Below are 21,553 nucleotides of genomic sequence, written 5' to 3' on the forward strand. Positions count from 1 at the left end.
TTCTTCTTGAATTGAAAGGGGTTTATTTCCAGGGGAGATATTACTGTTTCTGAAGAAACGGTTTTGGCTTTCTTATTTTTCATCTTCAGAAGAAAGGAAGAAAGCAATCAATTTCAAAAAATAACCTATATACAAAGATGTGTAGATCATGCAAAGAAGTAACTTTCAGACACAAACTGTTTGTGTCTGAAAGTTACTGTTCTGGTACTACAGAAAAGAGCTATTAGATGCCTTTGTAATGTTAAACCCAGAGATTCATGTAGAGAACTCTTTAAAACCAATAAAATATTAACTGTGATAGCAGCGTTCATCTTAGAGACGGTGTGCTTAGTGTTCGTAAATAAATCAAAATTCACTTCAGTAACCACTCCATATTCGACTCGAAGTAGTGAGTTTACTTTTAGGCTCCCTATCCCCACCTCAAGTTTAGTAAAAGATTCGATAATTTATAATGGAGCCAAATTATATAATCATCTGCCAGTTGACATAAGGTCTACTACTAACTTATCTAACAGGGTTTTTAGAAGGACCGTAAAAAAATTCCTTGTAGATAGACCGTATTACAGCTTACAGGAATATTTTAATGACTCCTTTTAAAAGTTTTGCTTTGATGTGCATATTGAATGAAAGATCTATTTACCGGCATATTTTATTGTAGATTGTATTAGTTATTTTGACATTTGACATTTGACGTTAAGTTATCGAAGTATTTGATAATTTATAGTTTTATTTTATAAGGTGTTGTAATTGAATATATGTATCTTGCTTTGTCAACAAGTTTTTCTTATGACAATAAAGCATATTTATTATTATTATTATTATTAAACTGGAAGAAAAAGACCTCCTGAAATAGCTACTTTCATATAAACATTTAATTACACTAGAGAAAAATACTTTCGAAACCAATACTTCCATATGAACACTAAATTATAATGAAACCACTTTTCTCTATTCAGTTAGTATTCCAAACATTCGTTATAAGAGGCAAAATTTCACTTACATGGAACACTGTCATCCTCACTGGTGGATATCCACATTTTTTTCTATAAAGAGGGAGAAGTAGAAATCCAAAAAGTTTTTTTCATTGCCTTACATAACGATACTTCATGGTTACAGGAACTGTCAATCCTTCTTGAATTGATTTTCATTTATTTTCTTGATAACTATACTCAAAACTACATAAATCAAGTTAAATTTTGGTTTGACACACCTTACGGAATTTTTAGTTCCCACAACTTCTTCATAGGTTTCTTCATAGGTTTAGAGAGCCTCCTTTCATTCTTTTATTGTTTTTCTTATTCTTTCTTTAAGCATTCTACGACAAACAATATTAAATTATTTACAAAAACACAATTTTGCTAAATAAATGAACTACATATGCTCCAAGGGTACAATTGAAATTTTGTCCCCTCGTGGTCTCTTTCAACTGTCTCGTCTCTAGTTACATAATAAGAACTTTTCCAAATCACCGGAAATGCAATACTCTTCCCGACGTGTATTTCACGAACCAAACTGACGTCTTCAGTTTTTTCATCTCCCGAAGACGCTAACTTGATTGGTGAAACGCGCGTCAAGAAGAGTATTGCGTTTTGACATTTACCCTCTCCAGTTGGTGAAACAAAGAAACATATTTTTTACCGCATAATATATGAATTAATTAAACATGTCTTGAAAACATCTCTACCGAACAAATAAATATGAATACTTACCTAATTGGTGAAGTGAGAACAATTCTAACAGGTACTAAAAAGTTTACCATGGAAAACGTGAAAACGTTTGTGACGAAAAACACTATTCAAATTTTTACTACTGTTGAATTATTTAATAGCAGGTGACGAATACACCAAAAAATATACCATTTTATGAGCGTTGTTTTTACTGTATTGTCCCTTAGATAACCTTTGTGTGACATACGCCTAGAGATCTATGGTTTATCTTTGAAGGTAGAAACCATATAAGCAATGTTATTTTCATAAAAATAAAACAGTATTCGTACATAAATAATGTACTATTATGCTTTCAATAGTTCAGGCCAAGGCTCTGACGTTTCTGAGAGCAATTTCAAACAAAACATATTCAAAAAATACACATATTTGCACACATACCATGAAAGAGGGTCAGATTTTTTCCCACCAGCACTTTTTAACTGACCCCGGTAATAAACACTGTACGTGTTCAATCGAAATAATTTGACATATTCCGCTTGATTCTTCAATACACCGAATAACTAATTTTTAATTAAGCGGTAATAGTTAGCATAATTATCATGAGATGTCGATGAAAAAGTGCTGAAAAAGTGCATAGACTTGAATACAATCTTTCAAATAACGCAAATTCAACCGGTAAGAGGGAAAGTTGTTTCTTGTCAATAAGTTTTAAATAGTTTTTCTGTTTACATAACCGTCACAGCCGGTGTGGCTTTTGCAGTCCTGCAAAACATGCATTTGTTCCTCAAATCTGGACTGAAAAAGGTGCAGGCTGCATATTTTGCTTTCTCCAACAATGGGCAAAGACTTCGAAGAAATTATGCAAAGTTTAGCATTCAAAATAATGTATAACGTATATTTCATATGTTCAGCTTAAGCAGGGACTGATAGAATTTTCCAAATGTAAATAAATCGAAAACACATATTTTAATAATATCAATTAAAAATTTCATTCCAATATAATAATTTTATAATTCATCACCTTTCAATTCTTCAGGATTATAGCTTACGCTTGCACATTTCATATCATTTTCTGAGCTTGTCCTCTTCTTTTATCTCTTGGTTGACATTTACCTACTGTGCTACCTAGCTGATTAGTTATCTGTTTCCATATTTTCATAGTTATACATTTCTCTTTCCATTGATTTATTTTCAGTGCATTTAGGCTCTTCTCTATGACGTGCCACCATAATGTTTTCGATCTTTCTCAACATCTTTGATGGATTGGTGTCCATCTTGTTACTTTTATGAACATCTCTGTTGATGGCCACTATGTGACGAAACCACTCTAACCGTTGCGAAATATTTTCATATTCTAGCTCCTTTTTCTATTAATATCTTTCTCATCTCATCTAATCACTATTATAGTGAAAATCATACAATAAACTGTACACAGAACGAAAAACTTACCTAATTATAATAAAAAACAACATTAGAATAATGAATTTGAACATCAATTTTCAACCGATGCTCTAAATGATTGGCATAAGGCATAGTTGTTGATTGTTTAATAAAAAGCATAAATAGCTTAAGGACCACGTTCATTGTGACCATCTTCTTGAACATTGACTGTTGATCATAATATTAATGCTTTTTGTTCATTAACCAATTATTCAATTCCTTGTAGCTACAATATAAACATCTATTTTATGACACAGAGTTCATTGTGAACTTACTGTTCATCATTGGCCCAAGGTTCAAAAGAATAATTTAATGGTTGAAGACATTGTTGCGTGGTCTGAAATAATTCTTCTATCATCAAGGGTACATTGATCGAACACAAGACGGCACTAGTATTGATGTTTTCTGAACATTGATTCATCAAAATTATTCCTTATTACAAAACTTTAAACCTATATTCTATTACTAAAAATACCAACTTTTGATCACTAGTGAACATTGATTTAATATTCAAGAACATTATGATGATGCTCGTGGACATTCATTAATGGTATTATGAATGTACAGGGTGATTTCTAGCTAAGTTGCAAAAATTAAATTAGATTAGATTACTCTCAAATATTGAATAAGATTTTCCATAAGATTTTTTAAAGTAAATTGTTCAACTACGAAATAGGCTTGAAACATATTCTCATTAAATTGGTTTTTTGGACGGATTTGAAACGTTTTTCTATAAAGCTCGATTCAGGATGAATTTAAATTTACAGGACAGAATGTAATCTGAGATTTGTTGTGTACTTTATATAAATAATTCATTTTTATTCATTTATAATACATCCTGAGAATCTCAGATTTTTTGATAGGCATCTAATTTAGAGAAAAAGTAACACCTTTATTACAGAAAGTGTCTTAAGATATTTTTTTATATGAAAGATGAGATGTGCTCGAGAAAATGAAAATCATCCTTTGTTAAAGTAAGCTTTAATTATTTTTCAGATATTCACATAAAATATGTATTTTAGAATACGTGTTTGTTGATTTCATTTGATAAAAAAAGATTTCTATAAATGATCACAACATTATACTTTCTGCTGGAAAGTTTAAATTAAATATATATATTATTTTGAAGCAGATATCCACTGCCCTCATAATATTAAAAAAAATATACTTTATTCCATCAAAGTATGTGTAAATTTCACTTATTTTTGTGATATCTTCTCCAATTGCAAAAATGAAAGGCTGAATTGAGGATTTTTTAGATTGCAGGAATTTTATCCAGTCCTCCACTTTTTGAACGGTTTTTCCGACATATAGAAATGATTGTTGTGAATCACGTATGGTGAATTCCGTTGTTCGTGATTTACCAGTAGAGTCTTTCTTAACTACCTTATTGGTGGGTACGAAAAAACCATGAAGGGCCCACAAAACTGCTGCATCTATTCCATCTGAAATAATGTCAGTTTTTGTTATAATATTTCGAGTGGCATACATAGTTCAATACTAATGCATGAAATTTAAGAATATTCAATAATTTGATGATGTTTCTCTTTTAAAAATAGCAAGAAAATGAAAACATACACATAATTTGGACTTGTTTACCATTATTTTCAGATTTATTGAATATATTATCAATAGATCTGTCAAAAGAATCAAATATTTTACTATATAGAGAGTGTATCTGAAAACTTACTAGTAAAATGCGAAAGAAATCAATAAATACAGTGACATTCTTTTAACTTAAAGATTCTTAACAAATTTGCTTACTCCATACTCACTTTCTTCGATATCTCCGTTTTTAAGTTGTTCCAATAACAATTTGATGTTCCTGTCCTTAATATGTCCATCCATTAAAAAAGAAGATATTTTGTCAACTGTTGTTGGCCAATTTTTGAGAAGACCCTCACTATTTGCATGTCCCGCAATATTAAAGTCCATATCAATCTGAAATGATATTTATAGCTATTCTTATATTTATAGCTATTGTTATATATATATATATATATATATATATATATATATATATATATATATATATATATATATATATATATATGTATGTATATATATATATAGATATATATATATGGTACGGTAGCTACACTTTATATACACATTTATATATATATATATATATATATATGTATATATATATATATATATATATATATATATATATATATATATATATATACATATATATATGGTACGGTAGCTACACTTTATATACACATTTATATATATATATATATATATATATATATATATATATATATATATATATATGGACCGGAAATTTTAAAAATTTCATTACCAGCCGAAATCCAGATGGTTGTTTATAAAAAGGCAATTTCTCCATTATAGCAGAAGTTGATTCAGCTTCATTTATTTCGTTGATTCTGTATTTTCCACATGCTACCCAACAGTGATCAAATTCTTCTGAAGAGAGATTGTCGAATTTGAGCGACCCAATGGTAGCTTCTGCGTCTTCCTCAGGAACTAAAAAATTATGAAAACGCTTCAGATTGTTCAATAAATGGCATTGGAAAGTACCTACCAAAGTGAATATTCATTCGACGATTAGTGTTTTTCTGTATTTTACTTTTTACTGTTGTTGAGGATTGAGGTGAAAGATAACCCTGAACAGCATGTTTGAATGACGCATGTGAATTCCGCCATTTATTGTAGAGTTTTCCTCTTTGATTGGTACGGTAGTATTCCTGAAATATGAAAAGAAAAAGTATAAACTAAATCCAGAGCTAATCATATACTTACCAAGTTCTCTGTGGGAAATTTCTCAATAATTTCCTTTTCCAAACGGTAGCTACACTTTAAGGTCATAACTAAGTTATTTTCTTCAAAGTATCGGGAAATAACTCCAATTAGATTATTTCTTTGCTCTTCTTCAAACTTGGCAAATTTATTGTAGAATTCAATGAGCATACAAGCTTTTGAGGAAGTATTTAAAATTTGAGAAAGTGTGATATAATGTAAAAGTATGCACTTTTTAAACACTGAATTACTAAAATCGGGAATCGGAGGCAAATTCTTTTAACCGTCGTAGACCTGCGTTGTAGGTGGGGGGCGAAAAAGCCGCAAGGGTAATGCAACAAGGCATTAATGATTGGCCGCATGAATAAATACATTAACTTATTTTGATAGCCTTATATCAATGTCCTTGGTAATAATATTAATGAAGGAACGTTTTGGCTAATGATTCTAAGCCTAGTAATAATGATTCAACTGAAATAGGATGAGTAACATAACCTTATTACAATCACCCATTGAGCATTAAACGATACCCTTGATGATTAAAGGTACATAATATTGATCAACCTATGTTCATTAGCACAATACATATTTTCCTCGTTATAAAGAAATTTTACCAAGTGACAGTGAATTTTACATAAAATTAATGATGAAAATACATTACCATAACGGATCAGGTACCATCATAATAATTATTACGTTGATTATTCAATCACGAAAAGTGATTTACATGATCACTTTTAGTCATTGTCTTGAAAAAAAATACATTGTGCCAATGATTTTCAGTTAATCACTAGTGATTATTGATATCAGGTCCAATTTTTCTTTCTGTGTATTAATTAGTTTTTTTTTGTATTAATGTTTTCTACATCTTTATTTTTGTTCGTCTTTTTTACTTATTACTACTGCAAAATTACAATAGGTTCGAAGAATATAAATAGAAAATTTATCGAGTCAAACATATTCATACATCTTTATCGTCAAGCTTCTATTAGAATATTGAAGTGAAGTGGTAAAATGAAAAAAATTCTGTCAAGTATTATATGCCCTCTCTGTCTTCGAAATCTCTTTATTGTATTACCACTCTCATCATGACCAGATAATGAAAATAATCATTGTAATTATGTTACTATCTTTACTATTACTCCTGCTCTGTTTATAATGTTACAAACATATTTTTTATTTTTTATTGATTTTATTATGATTGATATGACTTCATTATTATTCTCAGTTGAACATTTGAATATGTGAATATTCAGAATTTAATCGATTTTTCAGAGATATAATGTGAGCATACTTTTATATTCATTTTTTTGACATTCAGTTTTCATTTGGTCATTTAATTTTTTTTATTAAACGGAAGAGTAGTTACCAGTATCAACTGATATTTCGCAGAATATTTCATTTTTCCAGGTTTAAGATAACTACCAAGGCGTATAAAAGTCATATTTTCTTAAAAATAGTGCTGGCGGATGAAATTTTGAGAACAAATTCCGAAATATTCCAAGGATGAAATCGGAGAGATTTTGAAGTAAAAATTTTAATAAATTCCCCGACTTCAATCTCGGAATATTTACAATTTATGACTTCAATCTTGCAACTTTCCTGTATTTTAATAAACCCCGACTTCAATTACAATTCATGAGTAACATCCTGAAATCCGTTAATTTTCGATTCTGTAATAATATTTTTGAAGAATGATTTTATACCCGCTCCTTCAACCCAGTTGGAGTGACAGCACGAAGAGCACGAAGCATTGTGAATCAGATGTTCAAACTGTAAGATTTTGATCACAGATAAATTTAAATTTATTTGGGTTGGGAATTAGATATATTTATTAAACAAGGGCGATGACATCCCCGCCATCATTGGGATCAACAGAGAACTCAATCCTTGAATATCAAAGATAAATGAGGCTCCCCAAGGCGGTTATTTGAAAAGCCAAGCTTCGACATCGACCGCCGCAGCAACACATTTGTGGCTCAGCCTAGTACCACCGATGAGAACTCTGGCAGGTCGAAATAGCGTTGTCTGAATGCGTTGTGTTTGGTATCAGGTTTTCATCAAATCATTTTAAATATTGAAATGGGTATTGTAAGAAAGATATATTAAATCGCGGACTTTTTTGTAAAAGAACCATATGTAGTGAAATGTTTTTATAGCTCAAAGGTATTATGCAGCGTTTTCGATGAAATCCCCCCGCCTTCGAATGGATATTACCACTCCCCGACTTCAAACTGGAAACATGGTCATACACTAGACATCGTCATTTCGACCCGCTCATCGGTGGTGTTAGGCTGAACCACAACTGCATTGCTGACCTCAACTTTCCGTGAAGAATATACCATATAATTTGTGTTTTCGTAAGATGAGATGACATTTTCCTTGTTTACTCAGACTTGTTCTTTAAGAACAGTTGTGTCCAGCAATGCATTGTTGGATCACGAATGCCTTTTGTTTGGGATATGTTTCAACTTGCGGATGACACCCAGTTATACCATAGTATTGAACCTAATAACATCTTAGTATCCCAAAATCGAATAAATGATGACCTTGAAGTCATAAAAACTCTGTCAAGCAAACACAATTTGAAACTGAATCCTAGCAAATGCCATATCATGTTCTTCGGCAACATAAGCCAAAGACAATATGCTAAACATCATATGGAACTCGAAATAGCTGACCAAATACTCAAATCGGTTGACTCTACAAAAAACTTGGGAATCACTTTCGATCAAGATTTAAAATTCAACGCACATGTAAAACAGCTTATGATCAAATCCTTCGCCATTCTCAAAGTTCTTTATCCATATAGACAGAGCTTGTTTTTTTGCACAAAAAAGCTACTTTCACAATCGCTTATCCTTTCGAAAATCAACTATGGAGACCCTGTCTATGGTCCCTTCCTGGGTTCCGCTAATCTATACAAAATACAACGTGTGCAAAATTCTTGTGTTCGCTTCATTTTGGAAATATGTAAATTTGAACATATTTTCCAAGCTCGTGCCAACCTTGGTTGGATATCAATGTCCGTTCTAAGGGAATATAACTACTGCAATATCACCTACTCACTACTGAAATCTAAAATACCTGTTTCTCTATTCAATAAATTGGCAAAGAGGTTAGAGCTCCATCCTTTCAACCTTCGAACTAACGAAAACTTACACATCCCTCGTCATTCGTCAGCCATGTTCAGAAAATCATTTTCCTTCCTTGCTGTATTTTTTCATAATACGATTACTAAGGAACTCATGCAATTCCCGAAATCCACATTCAAAAAGAAACTAAAAGCAAAATTCAATATGTGATCAGAAGAATTGAATGTATACATTAAACTATGATCTTGTTGTATACATATTATAATGCATATTAGATTAGGTGTAAGAGTAGCTAATAGCTAAACTTCGCCTATTATGTAATATTAAATACGGAAATACTGAATAAAGTCGATTATTATTATTATTATTATAACTACCTAATTGTACATATACACCTATATGTATATAAGAGATTCGATTCGTAGGAACTAAAGTGGCATTTTTTCATGACCATTTTTGAGAGTTCATCAAAGTCAGAAGCTTTTTCATTTCGAAGATATTAACTAGCTTAAAAAATAGATGATAATCAGATAAGAAGTTAATGGTAAGTTCAGAGTGGGTCCGCAATGAGATCACAATTCCTAGGTAGTAAAAAAAAATGAAAATAAAACCCAACCACAGATACATAATTTTTTCTACAAGCATTCTCCAAAGTTGTGTTTTTGGAATGAAAACTTCATTAAACTTCACACACCAAGATACCAGCCACCAACAACATCCCTTGTTGGTTCTTCTTCATTTTTGTATTTGTTCCTCCGTAAATGGATCGCAAAATGGTCTTCTCCCATCCCTCTATTGTTTCTTCCTGAGTCTTTTTCAACACCCATGTGGCTCTGATGACTGTTTCGTGAATTTTGTCTTTTGTTTTCCTTGATAGAAATTTTGATTTCATTAGGAATCTTGGTACAACATACTTTTGTTCCCGTTTCGTTATTCTGTTTTCTATTTTTCTATCTTTATGTCCATTTTCTTTCACTTTCACACCTAGCTATGTGAATTCTTGAACTCTTTCAAAACTGTATGACTTTTTTTGTCCACCTGCATCGTTTGTTTACGATAGCCTGTTTCATTCTAAACAAAAAATGTCTCTTGGGTTTTTTGTCCAAAATGAACCAGTTCGCAGCAAAAAAATATTTTATGATCAACTACAAAGATACATCGCATCGTCATAAATGCGAAAATACCAAACTAATCTATCTAGTAGGTCGCTATTAGCGATAGTGACAATCAAATTGGTATGACGCTGTCAGTTTCCATGAGGAAATGGCTGATATGCATTACGTTTACGGTCTGTCGCAGTTAGAAGCTTCTAGAACATATGCAGAAATGTATCCTCAACGGCAGCATCCTTCACATAGAATATTTTTTTGCAATTGGATGCTGGAAATGATTAGAAGAAATCGTGACTTTCTGAAGACGACAGAATTCACAGACGAATCTAGTTTTTCTCGGGACAAGATTATTAATTGTCGTAATTAACATATGGGCCGATGAAAACCCTCACGATATTGTCGAAACTAACCATCAAAAACAATTTTCTCTTAACGTGTGGCTCGGAGTTATTGGGGATGATTTAATTGGGCCTCATTTTCTACCTCTTCGATTAAATGGTGAGGCATACGTTCAATTTTCAAGAGAAGTGCATCCAGTACTGCTGGAGGAAGTTCCTTTGGGCGTCAGAAGGAATATGTTTTTTATGCATGATGGGGCCCCCGCCCATTTTAGTCAAGTAGCACGTCAGCATTTAACTGAAACATATGCAAATCAGTGGACAGGTCGAGGAGGACCACAGAACTGGCCCGCTCGATCCCCGGATCTCAATCCTCTCGATTTCTCTATTTGGGGCCATTTACAGCATTTGGTTTATCGTACTTCTGTTCGCGATGTAGAGGACTTAAGAAACCGCATCATCGATGCATGCAGGGTAATCAGAGAGACTCCAAGAGTATTTGAGCGAATACGTGGCTCAATGCGCCGACATCTTGACGCATAGGTAATGTCTGAAGGTAGACATATTGAACATTTACTATGATATGATGATATGTTTTGTTATTAATAAATTAGTATTGTTTATTACCATTTAATCGTTCAATGCAGGTAATAACTACAAAATAACAATAAATCCAGTTCGCATTTATGACGATGTATCTCTGTTGTTGTTCGTAAAATAATTTTTTGCTGCGAACTGGTTTATTTTGGGCAAAAAATCCAAGAGACATTTTTTGTTTAGAATGGAACAGGCTATCGGAAATAAATTTTTAGATGGTAAACAAATAATAAGACAAAAAGTTATATTGGAAATGAATTTTAGGGGTTGCGTTTTCCACCCCTTACAAACATGGGGTAAACCAAATAAATTAATGGCTAAGTGTATTTTTGGTAGTACAAAACGTCAGGTTAAATTCAATATTGTAACTTTTTCAGTGCTTGTGAAAAAAATTGTTATACAAATTTTATGTACCCCCTTTAAGAGGCTGTATCTTAACAAGGGATGTTCCAATGAAGTTTCTTCATATGAAAGATCCCATCTTTTTTTCGATGAGAAATCACCTCCTTAAATGTTTTACACTTATTTAGTTACACCCTGTATTTGTTCAGTCTACTATACGTAACTATTGTGCCAATATATTATACTTACCCTGTCGTTAGTAGTTGAATTTCCGTATAGTTTTCACACGCTTGTTCGTCAATTTTTTAGTGCATGAGGCATACGAGAGCCATTGCTCAGTATTCTGGCATTTTTTTCTCCTCACAAATCTGTTTAACCAATAAACATAGTTGTTGAAGCAGCTGTTCCCCGCTGCGTTCAACATTTCAGCTGTTATTTCTGTGGCTCCTGGTCTTTCGATATTTTTAAAATAGGTGATTATGTCTATCACGTCTTGTGTCGTTGTTGTCTTAATTTCAATATCATTTCCTTCCATATTAAGTGGTATGAAAAGCTGCAGCTTCGTTTAGCAGAACCTGAAAGTAGTCCTTCCATGTTTCTGAAACTTTGGGTGTTTCATTTATTAGTACCCCTTTTCCATCGTTGACGTAGATACTTCGATTCTGATATACTTTATCCATCCTTTTAACCTCCTGGTAGAATGATCTCATCTTTCAATTATGAAATTTTGTTTCAATTTCCTTTAGCCTCTCTTCATTGGATTTTCTTTTCTTACTTTACATTGTTTTCGCATTTCTTCCCTTGTATCTTCATATACTTTTTTATTTCTCTCATTCTCCCTTGTTAGCATATTTTTCCTGTTTCCTTTTTGAATCAGCAGCTTTTTCGCATTTTGTCATATCAATCCCTTGTTTTTCTTTTCTGTATCATATTACTTATAACCGCTTCACTTAGTTTCGCAATTGTTATTTTCATATTATCCCATATCCCTTCATATCCCGGGTTTTGTAAGTTTGCAAGTGGTTCTCTTTCAATTTTTTTTTATATTATTTTTTATTTCCTCCTTCTCAAGTAGGGACGAATTAAATTTTGTTTTATTCGCCTTGGTAATTCTCTTCCCCCCCCCCCCCAGTATTTTCTGCATGCAACTTTCACCATGTAGTGATCTGAATTACTTACTGCTCTTCTCATTCTTTCTTCTCTTGTTATGAAGTTCATGTATTTTTTCCCTATTAAAACATGGTCGATTTGATCAATAGTTTTCCCGTCATGTTGCTTTGTATATTTTCTTTCTCTCATATTTCTTTCCATTGGAAAACATATTATTCTCTGCCAATTATTATTGATCATATCGTGTTTGCTATGTTTACCACCTGTATTTTCACATATACCTTCCTTGCCTAACTTAGCGTTTCACCTATTATTATTTTCATATCATATTTAGATATTTTTTCATTACTCGTAAAGACTTGAACTAGAGACACGCCTGAAGAAACTATTGTGTAGCGAAATCGTGTTGAGTTTTTGTAAAACATATCAAAGAAAATAGTATTTTTTTAATATACTCTTCAACTCCTACAAAAGTTCTTCGAACCTTCATTTGTGTTTGGATGAATTCGCGATTTGGCAAACTCAAATTTCCGAAATAACCTTATTAGATTTGTTCATAATACGTAAATCAAGCAGCGGTTTACCATAGTATTTAATAATAGTCCCATAATGTATTCTACATTTTAATAAACATTACAGAAATATTTCAAGCTCGGAACCCGTGGGTTCATCGATGCGTTAACACCCAATCAATCAAATAATAGCCTTGCATAATGGACACTTTCGCGAAAAACGCAATATTCTTGGTATAATAAACGTCAGTTTGTAAAAAAGCCCTCCTTTCTCTGACAGATAAATCGATTGTAACAAGTGAAATCAATCCAGAGCGAAGCCTCAGTATAATTCGCGCGTTTGTACAATCCAGTGTGCCCCAACAGGGAAATGCAAGATGCTTATAAGTAAAGTTATATGTGTTGCTATTGCGTTGGTAATTGTATGTGCCCAGAATGCACCTCCGAGCAATAGAGACAGAAGAAATATACAGAGATTTTTGACGAATGTCGGAGATTTGTTCGGATACGACGTCTTCAAGAGGCCTAGGATAATTATCTCAATTAACGCGCCTGCCCAAGCACCTGCTGCCCCAGCACCTGCTGCCCCAGCCCCTGCTGCCCCAGCCCCTGCTGCTCCAGCCCCAGCAGCTCCTGCTCCAGCAGCACCTGCTCCAGCAGCTCCTGCTCCAGCAGCTCCTGCTTCTCCAGCACCTCGTGCCCTTCCGGCTGCACCTCCGGCTCCCGCTGGCCCCCCACAGGTGCCTTCACTTCTCACTGACAGCGTAAGGAGGCAATTCAGCATCAACCTAAATTGGGATAGGAATCGATCCCCACCTCCGCAAGATCCAGTTATTAATGCCGTACTCGTCTCTCCCCCTGGCTTGGTCACTTCTCCTGCAGCTCCTGCTGCGCCTGCTCCTGGGCCAGCTCCTGGGCCAGCTCCTGCGCCTGCTCCTGCACCAGCTCCTGCACCAGCTCCTGCTCCAGCACCGGCACCCCCAGCAACACCAGTCCTTCCTGCCGCCCCTCCGAAACCTAGCAAGGTGAGCGACTACGACGATCAGTCGGAAAGATCTGAAGACTACGAAGACCGACCGAAACGTTTCTACATTGATCTCCCCGACTACAGTACGTCGAGGGAGGCGACAGGAACCAAGAGAGCAGCCAGCGGCGATATCCAACAAAAATCTAGAGTGATGTTCAAGAAGGAGTTCGACGAGTTCTGGGACAAAGCCCCCTGGACTGTCGAGCATGGATACAAATATATAGTACCTCAAGGATCAACGATTCTGCTTAATAAGCCGAACGAAGTACCAGAGGAACTGTCGAAGTACGAAGAGGCCACTTTACCAAAAGATAACAAAGTACGTAGCTTAAAAGTGGTTCATAACATAAGGCTTTACAAAAAGCCTTATAACGATGCCTTGTCTGCGGCATCCACCGCTGTTACTTATTTCCAAAAGCCGCCCGTGGGACAAAATTTTGATTACTTGGTCAAACATAAGGCGGAGCCCTCGTATCTCACTTCCAAGTACGTTAATGCAGAGCTCCTTAATTTTTATAACCAAAAGTTTAGGGAGGATGCTCAAAATAAAATTAAAGAAGTTAACGAGAGGCAGCAAGCTTTACCGCAAGGTCCAGAAGTTACTTATCTTCACGATTACAATCCAGAAGAATCGCCTCTCAATTTATATGCGAGCCCGGAAGCATCAAACAGAGAATTTCCAAAAAGCAACCCTATTATTCAACCCTATTCGCCTACGCTTCAGTTATTTGTTAATCCAGGAGTGTTAGCTGAAGATACTCAAGAGCAAATCGAACAAGTTGGAATTAGCAATAATGAAAAAGAAAGAATAAACAACGAAAAAGAAGAGGTGAAAGAAGTACAATTCGCTAATCAAAAAAATGTAAGCGCGAATGATAAAGAGAATGAAGAAACTGAGCAAGGACAAAAAGAAGACTACAGTGAAGATTCTCAATCTGAAAACCTTAGTGATGACAAAGCAGACACCAGTGAAGATACAGAAGAAGCTATTGAAAATGATCAAAGGCAGAAAATCGAAGAAAATAATGAAAAAGAAAATTTTGAGGTAGAGCACTTGGAAGATGCTCGTGAAAATGAAGAGCAAGAAGAGTCTGAAAAACAAGAAGAGTCTGAAGAACAGCAAAATGGAGATGCAACGGATGAAGATGCGGAATATAACTACGAGACTGGTAACTATGATACTGTAGACTTTGACAAATTCATAAAAGATAATTTTGAGGAATACAAGACCCCAGACTATGATAAAATTCGACAAGAAATACAAGAAGAAGGCGAAGAGAGAGCAAACGACTCCAAAGAAGCAGAAGAAGATGAAGAAATCAATGAAGAAACTAAAGTCGAAAACGAGGATGAAGAAAAAGCAAAAATTGAAAAACTCAAAGAACAACACGATAAAGAATTTCACCTTGTTTTTCCAAAATTAGGAGCAGGAACAGAATACGAAAATTTTTACGATAGTTTCCATGACGTTGACAATGACCATGAAGCCTCAAAAGAAAACGTTAATGAAAAAGCCTCAAAAGAATACGTTAAGGAAAAAACCTCCGAAAGTATCGAGGAAGCAATTAAGGAGAAAGGCCCCAAAAAATTTGATTTCTACCCAAAAAAATTCCAAGAAATCGACGGTACATTTAAAAAATTAAAAAAAGTCCATCCAAAAGATACGAAGTCCCAGAAAGATAGTGTTGACAATTTCGACATTCAAAACAGATATAAATCTGCAAAACAAGACTTTGCCAAGCATCTAACCTCATCCTTAGAGCAAAATCCTCGCACAAAATCGGAACACCCCGCTGACAGTTTTCGAAATGAAGATTCCCACGAAGCAACCGAGAAAACTGTAGTACAACCCTTGTACACTGGAGTTTGGAACATAGGAGCTCTCCAAGAGCTTTATAAATCTGATAAACCTGTGACGATTCCCTTTGATCACGAATATGGAGCATCTGAGAAAGTTAAAGCAAGAACGAAAAGAGAAGCCGACGAATCTTCAGATGAATTGAAGCAATTCGAGACAAATAACGATTATATTCCTGATAAATACACCGAGGAGTTTACTTACAAGGCACCTGAACCTGTAGCTTACGATTATGCAAAACTCGAAGCTAAAACATACGAGGATGACGATAAGTTTTCTCCAAATGCTAGGGTTGTCAGTAAAGAACACGGTCAGAAAAAAACATATGTTAAAATTGATAAACCATCTACTGTTTTGATTAATGGGAAATAATTATAGCTATGCTCATTAACATCAATTGTACTTTAGTTAGGCTTTATTATATAATAGAAGTAAACACTTTTTGTGATGAACGATTGGAAATTCTTTATTTGTTTTAGTAACTTATTTATTTCGCGCTTATTAACTATTACTCAATAGAGCGTTACGGTAGTGATTTTATTATTAGGTAATGTCAATCGCAAGATTTTATTTTGTATTTGCTAAGTGTTATGTTACAATTTGTTTTGTTATCTATCAAATATTTTATGTTATTTAACCGACTTGATCTTTTTTATATAAATGACTTATCGCAATTAATGTTTTCTTATTATTCTTCCCTCTGAAAAGCAGAAAATTTTATGAAACGGCATATTTCAGTTTTGCTTATTAAAAATTTTCAATATCACACGATTGTATCACAACACTGATACTGTTCAAATTGGAAGGGATATATTTTTTGGAGGTTTTTTTTGGAAAAGTAAGATTTTGGCTTTCTACTTCCCACTATTTTTGTGGGATGGAGAAGTAGAAAGCCAAAATTTTTCTTTCCAAAAAATTATACTGTCAAATGAATTTTGTAGAAGTTTATTCATAGTATATGAGTGGGAAATCATAGTATTTTAGTGGAAAACATTCGAAAACTCTCAAAAAAATGCTCATAGAGAATATAAGGCAATCTTGATTTTTCTCAGTAAAATGTAATCAGAATAGAATGCAGTGTTACCAAGATATGTGGCTAAATAAACCATATTAAGTTTTACAAAAGCCTTTTCCATAATGTTAAAAACGACCCATGTTCTTTAAAGGACTTTTTTGTAGAGGACTCAATATTTTATACTGTTTTTCTGTGTTTATAACCTTCCACAATCAGAAAAAATTAAAGCTGAATCAATAGGGAATCTGATGAAGTTCAGTAAAGGGCAAACTGTTCATCCCGAAAACTTACTGCGTAATATAACCTACAGGAAAGTCCAATTAGTAACTTGTATTCATAAATTTTGCCTACAAAGCTTTCTTAAGAAAGCTAAGTAGCAATATTTATTTTTTTTTAATTTGTAGGCAGAATTTATGAATAAAACAAGTTACTGACTGGAGTTTCCAGTAGTTTATATTATACAGTAACTTTTCGGGGTGGACTTTTCAGTTTGCCCTTTACTACACTTTACCAAACTCTCCATAGCTTTCATTTTTCAGATTGTGGAAGGTTATAAACCCAATAAATCAGTAGATATAAAATACCGATGTTCCTTTTCAATAAATCGTTTCAACAAAAACATGATTGACAAAAGCAATTGAACAATAAAAAATCAAAATCATAAAAAAGGCAAATAACTTTTTGCAAATCTCAGTATTATGTCGCCCCGAATGAACAACAACCCTCAAAAATAGAAACTTCTACAAGCTGAGATAACGAGGTCTTATCGTTCAACAAGCGATTTCTACCCACTATGAAAAAAGTTGCTAAAGATATCAGTAACAGACTTTCTGGAAAAAATAATCATAACCTCATACATCTAGGTTAGGGTAGGTTAGGTCCAAAGTGAGTGGGTCTATTCGACCCTCCACCGCAACCCGCAAGGGTTTTTTGTGACACACCTATTCACACTCGACCAAATGAACCCAGCTTCTTAACGAAGCCGATTAGTTTATATGGTGAGTGATCTTTCAAGTCAGATGTTGAGAGTACGGCTCTGACGAACTCCAAATACCTGATTTGGTCCCCAGCGGGGCAGGCACAAAGTATGTGCTCTGCTGTTTCATAATTTTCCAGACACCTCATACATTTGATCGCATGTTCTAATATATAAGATACCGAGACTGTTGCAACAATTTTTGTGGATTTCTCGAAAGCATAGTGGAAATGTATCATCAGATGTTGGAAACATTCAGAAGTGGTTGTAATGGTGTATTACACATGATGCTTCTCCAGGTTCCACAATTAGTCTACATTTTTTTAAACACTCGTACATCATTGATTTATTGAATATTTTCCACTATTCGTTGATTATATAACCACCTCAGGGCAGGAGAAAGTGTGGCCACATTGAAAGTTGCAGTTGAATTATTGAAAAACTGGTATAACTCACCTAGTTTTGAATGCAATACACCAAAAACATGTATATCGTCCTTAAGTTATAAACTCGGGAAGAAAAAGGCTTGGATGTTGAGTCAAGGGTCTTGAATATTTTCAACTGGAACAAGTAATAAGCTTGTGGGTGCTTTGCAGGCAGGTTGCAAACTTGTGTCCTCGACTGCAAAACCTATTTTCCATGTCTTCGTAGAGTCCTATTGAACACGTTTAAAGATACAATATTCCATTCTGAGGAGTCGCAAATAACAATCTCACATCTACATAACACAAGAACTTGGGTTTCAAAACTAAAACTCGCCATTTCAGAAATCCACTAATCGCTCACAAAAGTTAATGAATATCAAAGCCCTCGTCATTTTGGAAACATTATTCATTATTCAACAGGTTTTACAACAGGATCTAGCTCTCGAGTCATAAAAGCATACATACTTCGCGGGACATGAAGCGTTGAAAATGTTTTGAAAATATCACCTTCTCTTATACTTTTTTGTTGTAGGAGATGAAATCAATTGGAATTCAAGTGAACACTCAAACAAAAACTGCCGAAACACTGACTGAAAATGACACCCAAAACGGGTCATATCAAAGAAAGTAAGTAACTAGATAGCGAAATAAATAAATATAGGGTAATAGAGAATCTGCTCTCAGGTAAACTGAGGAGTTTATCCCGAAAAGTTACTGCATAATACACGGTTAGCGGTATTTTGGGAAATAATGGGATTCATATTCTGGTTTTTTGATATGCTTCGTCATGAAAATAATGGCGTTTTTCAAAACTTCCGTTTATACCAAAAGTTGGAACCAACTTACTTGATTCAAATGAAACACCCTGTACACTACCACATTTTTGAATACCTGGCATAATTCTAATGTAGGTTTACGTAAAACACCCTTTACCAAAAATGAAGTGAATTCTCGGACAATATCCTGCATGTGTATCATGTAAATTATCGAAAATGGCATCTACATTTTATTCTTTTGACGTTTGTCAATTAAAAAGATATATTTCCGAAAGAGGCGTTTACAATAACTATATTTTCAAGGTTTGAGAACGGATTCTCTGTTAATCTAAATTTATTCATTTATCAACTCCCCCACAGAAAAAAATAGTGTCTTTCAAGGAATATTCTAAATAAAAGCTTGAATTTTTTCCTAATTATTATTCAATGAATCGGTTGCACTTTTTTCCTTTTTTTTTTGAAAATAATATCAATGTATGCAACCCAGTGAAAGAAGACCGTTTTAAGTTGACATCACTGTTTTACTCTCAGAAATTGTGGATAATGCCACTACATAATTAGGTGGGCTGAAAAGTTTGTAGACTAACACACACATGTTTCTATTAGTATTAAAACCATATTTTTTTAGTTAACTATAATCTTCAAAAGGCACGTGTACGATTTCACAGCTGTCGGACTATTAGTTTGTAGTATAGAACATTTTAAGAGAAGCAACTTTTGTTTGTTTGAAGAAACTGGATCAAAATTGAATGTTAATGAAGCATTGCTGTTTGGCAAAAAAATATTGTTGAAGCCAAGGTTTGAATTGATAAACAATATTGGGACTTTGCACCAGGAAAATCAACCGTTGAGAAGTGGTTTGCTAAGTTTAAACGAGGTGGAATAAGCTGTTACTGAAGAAAACATAAAAAAGAACACAAAATAAATGTGGATTACCGCCAAGTGAAGTTAGTCAAGATAGCTGGGACTCTAAAGACATCAAAGAAAGGTGTTGGACATATTGTGCATGAATATTTGGGAGTGAGAAAGCTTGATCTCACAATCGACCAAAAACAAAAACGAATTGATTATTGTATTTGAAGCTGTTTCACGATGGAAAACCTGAATTTATGCATCGATATGTGACAAAGGCTGAAACATGGTTCCATCATTAAACACCAGATCCAATGAATGTGGTGAACCGACTCCAAAGCGTGCAAAGACACAACAGTTGGCTGGCAAGGTTATATCAGTATTTTGTGATGCGCATGGTATAAAATTCATCGACTACTTTGAAAAGGGAAAAATCATCAACAGCGACTATTACATTGCGTTATTGAAGCGTTTAAATGACGAATTCGCGGAAAAACGGCCCCATTTGAAGAAAAATTAAGTGCTGTGCATTGTGCACTGTGTCACAAATCAATGAAAACGATGGCAAAGTTTCAAAAATGGGGCTTTAAATTGTTTCCGCATCCACCTTATTCTCCAGATCTGTTCCCCAGCGACTTTTTCCTGTTCTCAGACATCAAGAGAATGCTCTCTAGGAAAAAAAAATTCTTCGATAAAGAGGTAATCGTCGAAACTATTTTGAGGCTGAATACAAATTGTACAATAAAAATGGTATCGAAAAATTGTATTACTGCTATATTCGTTGTATCGCCCTCTAGGCTACTATATTGAATAATAAAACTTAATTTTATAATTAAATTCTATGTAGCCTACGAATTTTTCAGTCCAACTGTTATGCATGTATGTGTTTTCGTGATTGGTCAATTGGCAGTAATTACAAATTGAAGAAATCTGTTTGGACAAATGAAGCATCTGGTTATGGTCCAAAAGTATTCGTCTTTTTAGTCTCATAATGGATATTACTCAAAATTCTAATTTCAGCAAGCTTCCTCATTTCAAAACATTTCTTTAAAAAAAATAAATACTACATCCACGAATGATTTTAAAATTTGTTGCTGGATTAATACCAGAGTCTTTCCGTATTGAACACCAACTTCATTTGTCAAATAAACCAACTAACTGCTGCTTTGGCCAGTCAACTTTTCCAAACATTTCTGCTGGATCTCGATTATTGAAATCGAAATTGGACAATTCTGTGAGAATATATCCAGTTTTACATGATGTGTAACTAACTTCAGCTGTCAAATGATTGTACAAAATGTTTGTGATGGTAAATTTCAAAAGGGATTTGTAGGTATAAATTGTTATCAACTTCCTCCTTTCTAGTCAACTATATATGATTTCATATTGAAAGTCACGTATGACTGGCTCATAGACTTCACTTTTACTTTAATATTGATGATATATTGCATCCTTCACAAAAGCCGAATTTTGATTTACAATGTTTTCATCATCATTGAAGTAAAAGTAATAGTGAGATGTACAAACACTTCGTTCAATAAATAAATTAATCGTGTCTTTTTTCAGCCTTTCAGAAATTTTTGACAGGCTCAAGACTGAATTAGTCGACTTACACAGTCATATTGAGAAGCAAAATGTCAAG

The 21,553-nt window shown here is 33.9% G+C and overlaps 2 protein-coding genes and 1 long non-coding RNA gene across 3 annotated transcripts; 2 read left to right on the forward strand and 1 right to left on the reverse strand.

Moving 5' to 3' along the window:
• Nucleotides 1-2,209: 2,209 nt before the first annotated feature.
• On the forward strand, nt 2,210-21,508 carry LOC141480068 (uncharacterized). Its single transcript, XR_012464145.1, has 3 exons — nt 2,210-2,342; nt 18,816-18,910; nt 21,478-21,508. It is a non-coding gene; the product is annotated as an uncharacterized lncRNA (long non-coding RNA).
• Nucleotides 4,179-6,012, reverse strand: LOC141480193 (uncharacterized). The gene is made up of 4 exons (XM_074170081.1): nt 5,662-6,012; nt 5,419-5,603; nt 4,883-5,048; nt 4,179-4,552 (listed from the first exon to the last, which is right to left on the reverse strand). The coding sequence occupies exons 1-4, from the start codon at nt 5,675-5,677 to the stop codon at nt 4,179-4,181; spliced, it is 741 nt and encodes a 246-aa protein (XP_074026182.1). The 5' UTR covers nt 5,678-6,012.
• On the forward strand, nt 13,057-16,556 carry LOC111509602 (uncharacterized). Its single transcript, XM_023165373.2, has one exon. The coding sequence runs from the start codon at nt 13,360-13,362 to the stop codon at nt 16,237-16,239; it is 2,880 nt and encodes a 959-aa protein (XP_023021141.2). The 5' UTR covers nt 13,057-13,359; the 3' UTR covers nt 16,240-16,556.
• Nucleotides 21,509-21,553: the final 45 nt, after the last annotated feature.

Source organism: Leptinotarsa decemlineata, unplaced genomic scaffold, assembly GCF_025532065.1.
Source record: "Leptinotarsa decemlineata unplaced genomic scaffold, Ldec_3_MD MMD2_P_RNA_scaffold_6, whole genome shotgun sequence".
Taxonomy (NCBI): Eukaryota; Metazoa; Arthropoda; class Insecta; order Coleoptera; family Chrysomelidae; genus Leptinotarsa; species Leptinotarsa decemlineata.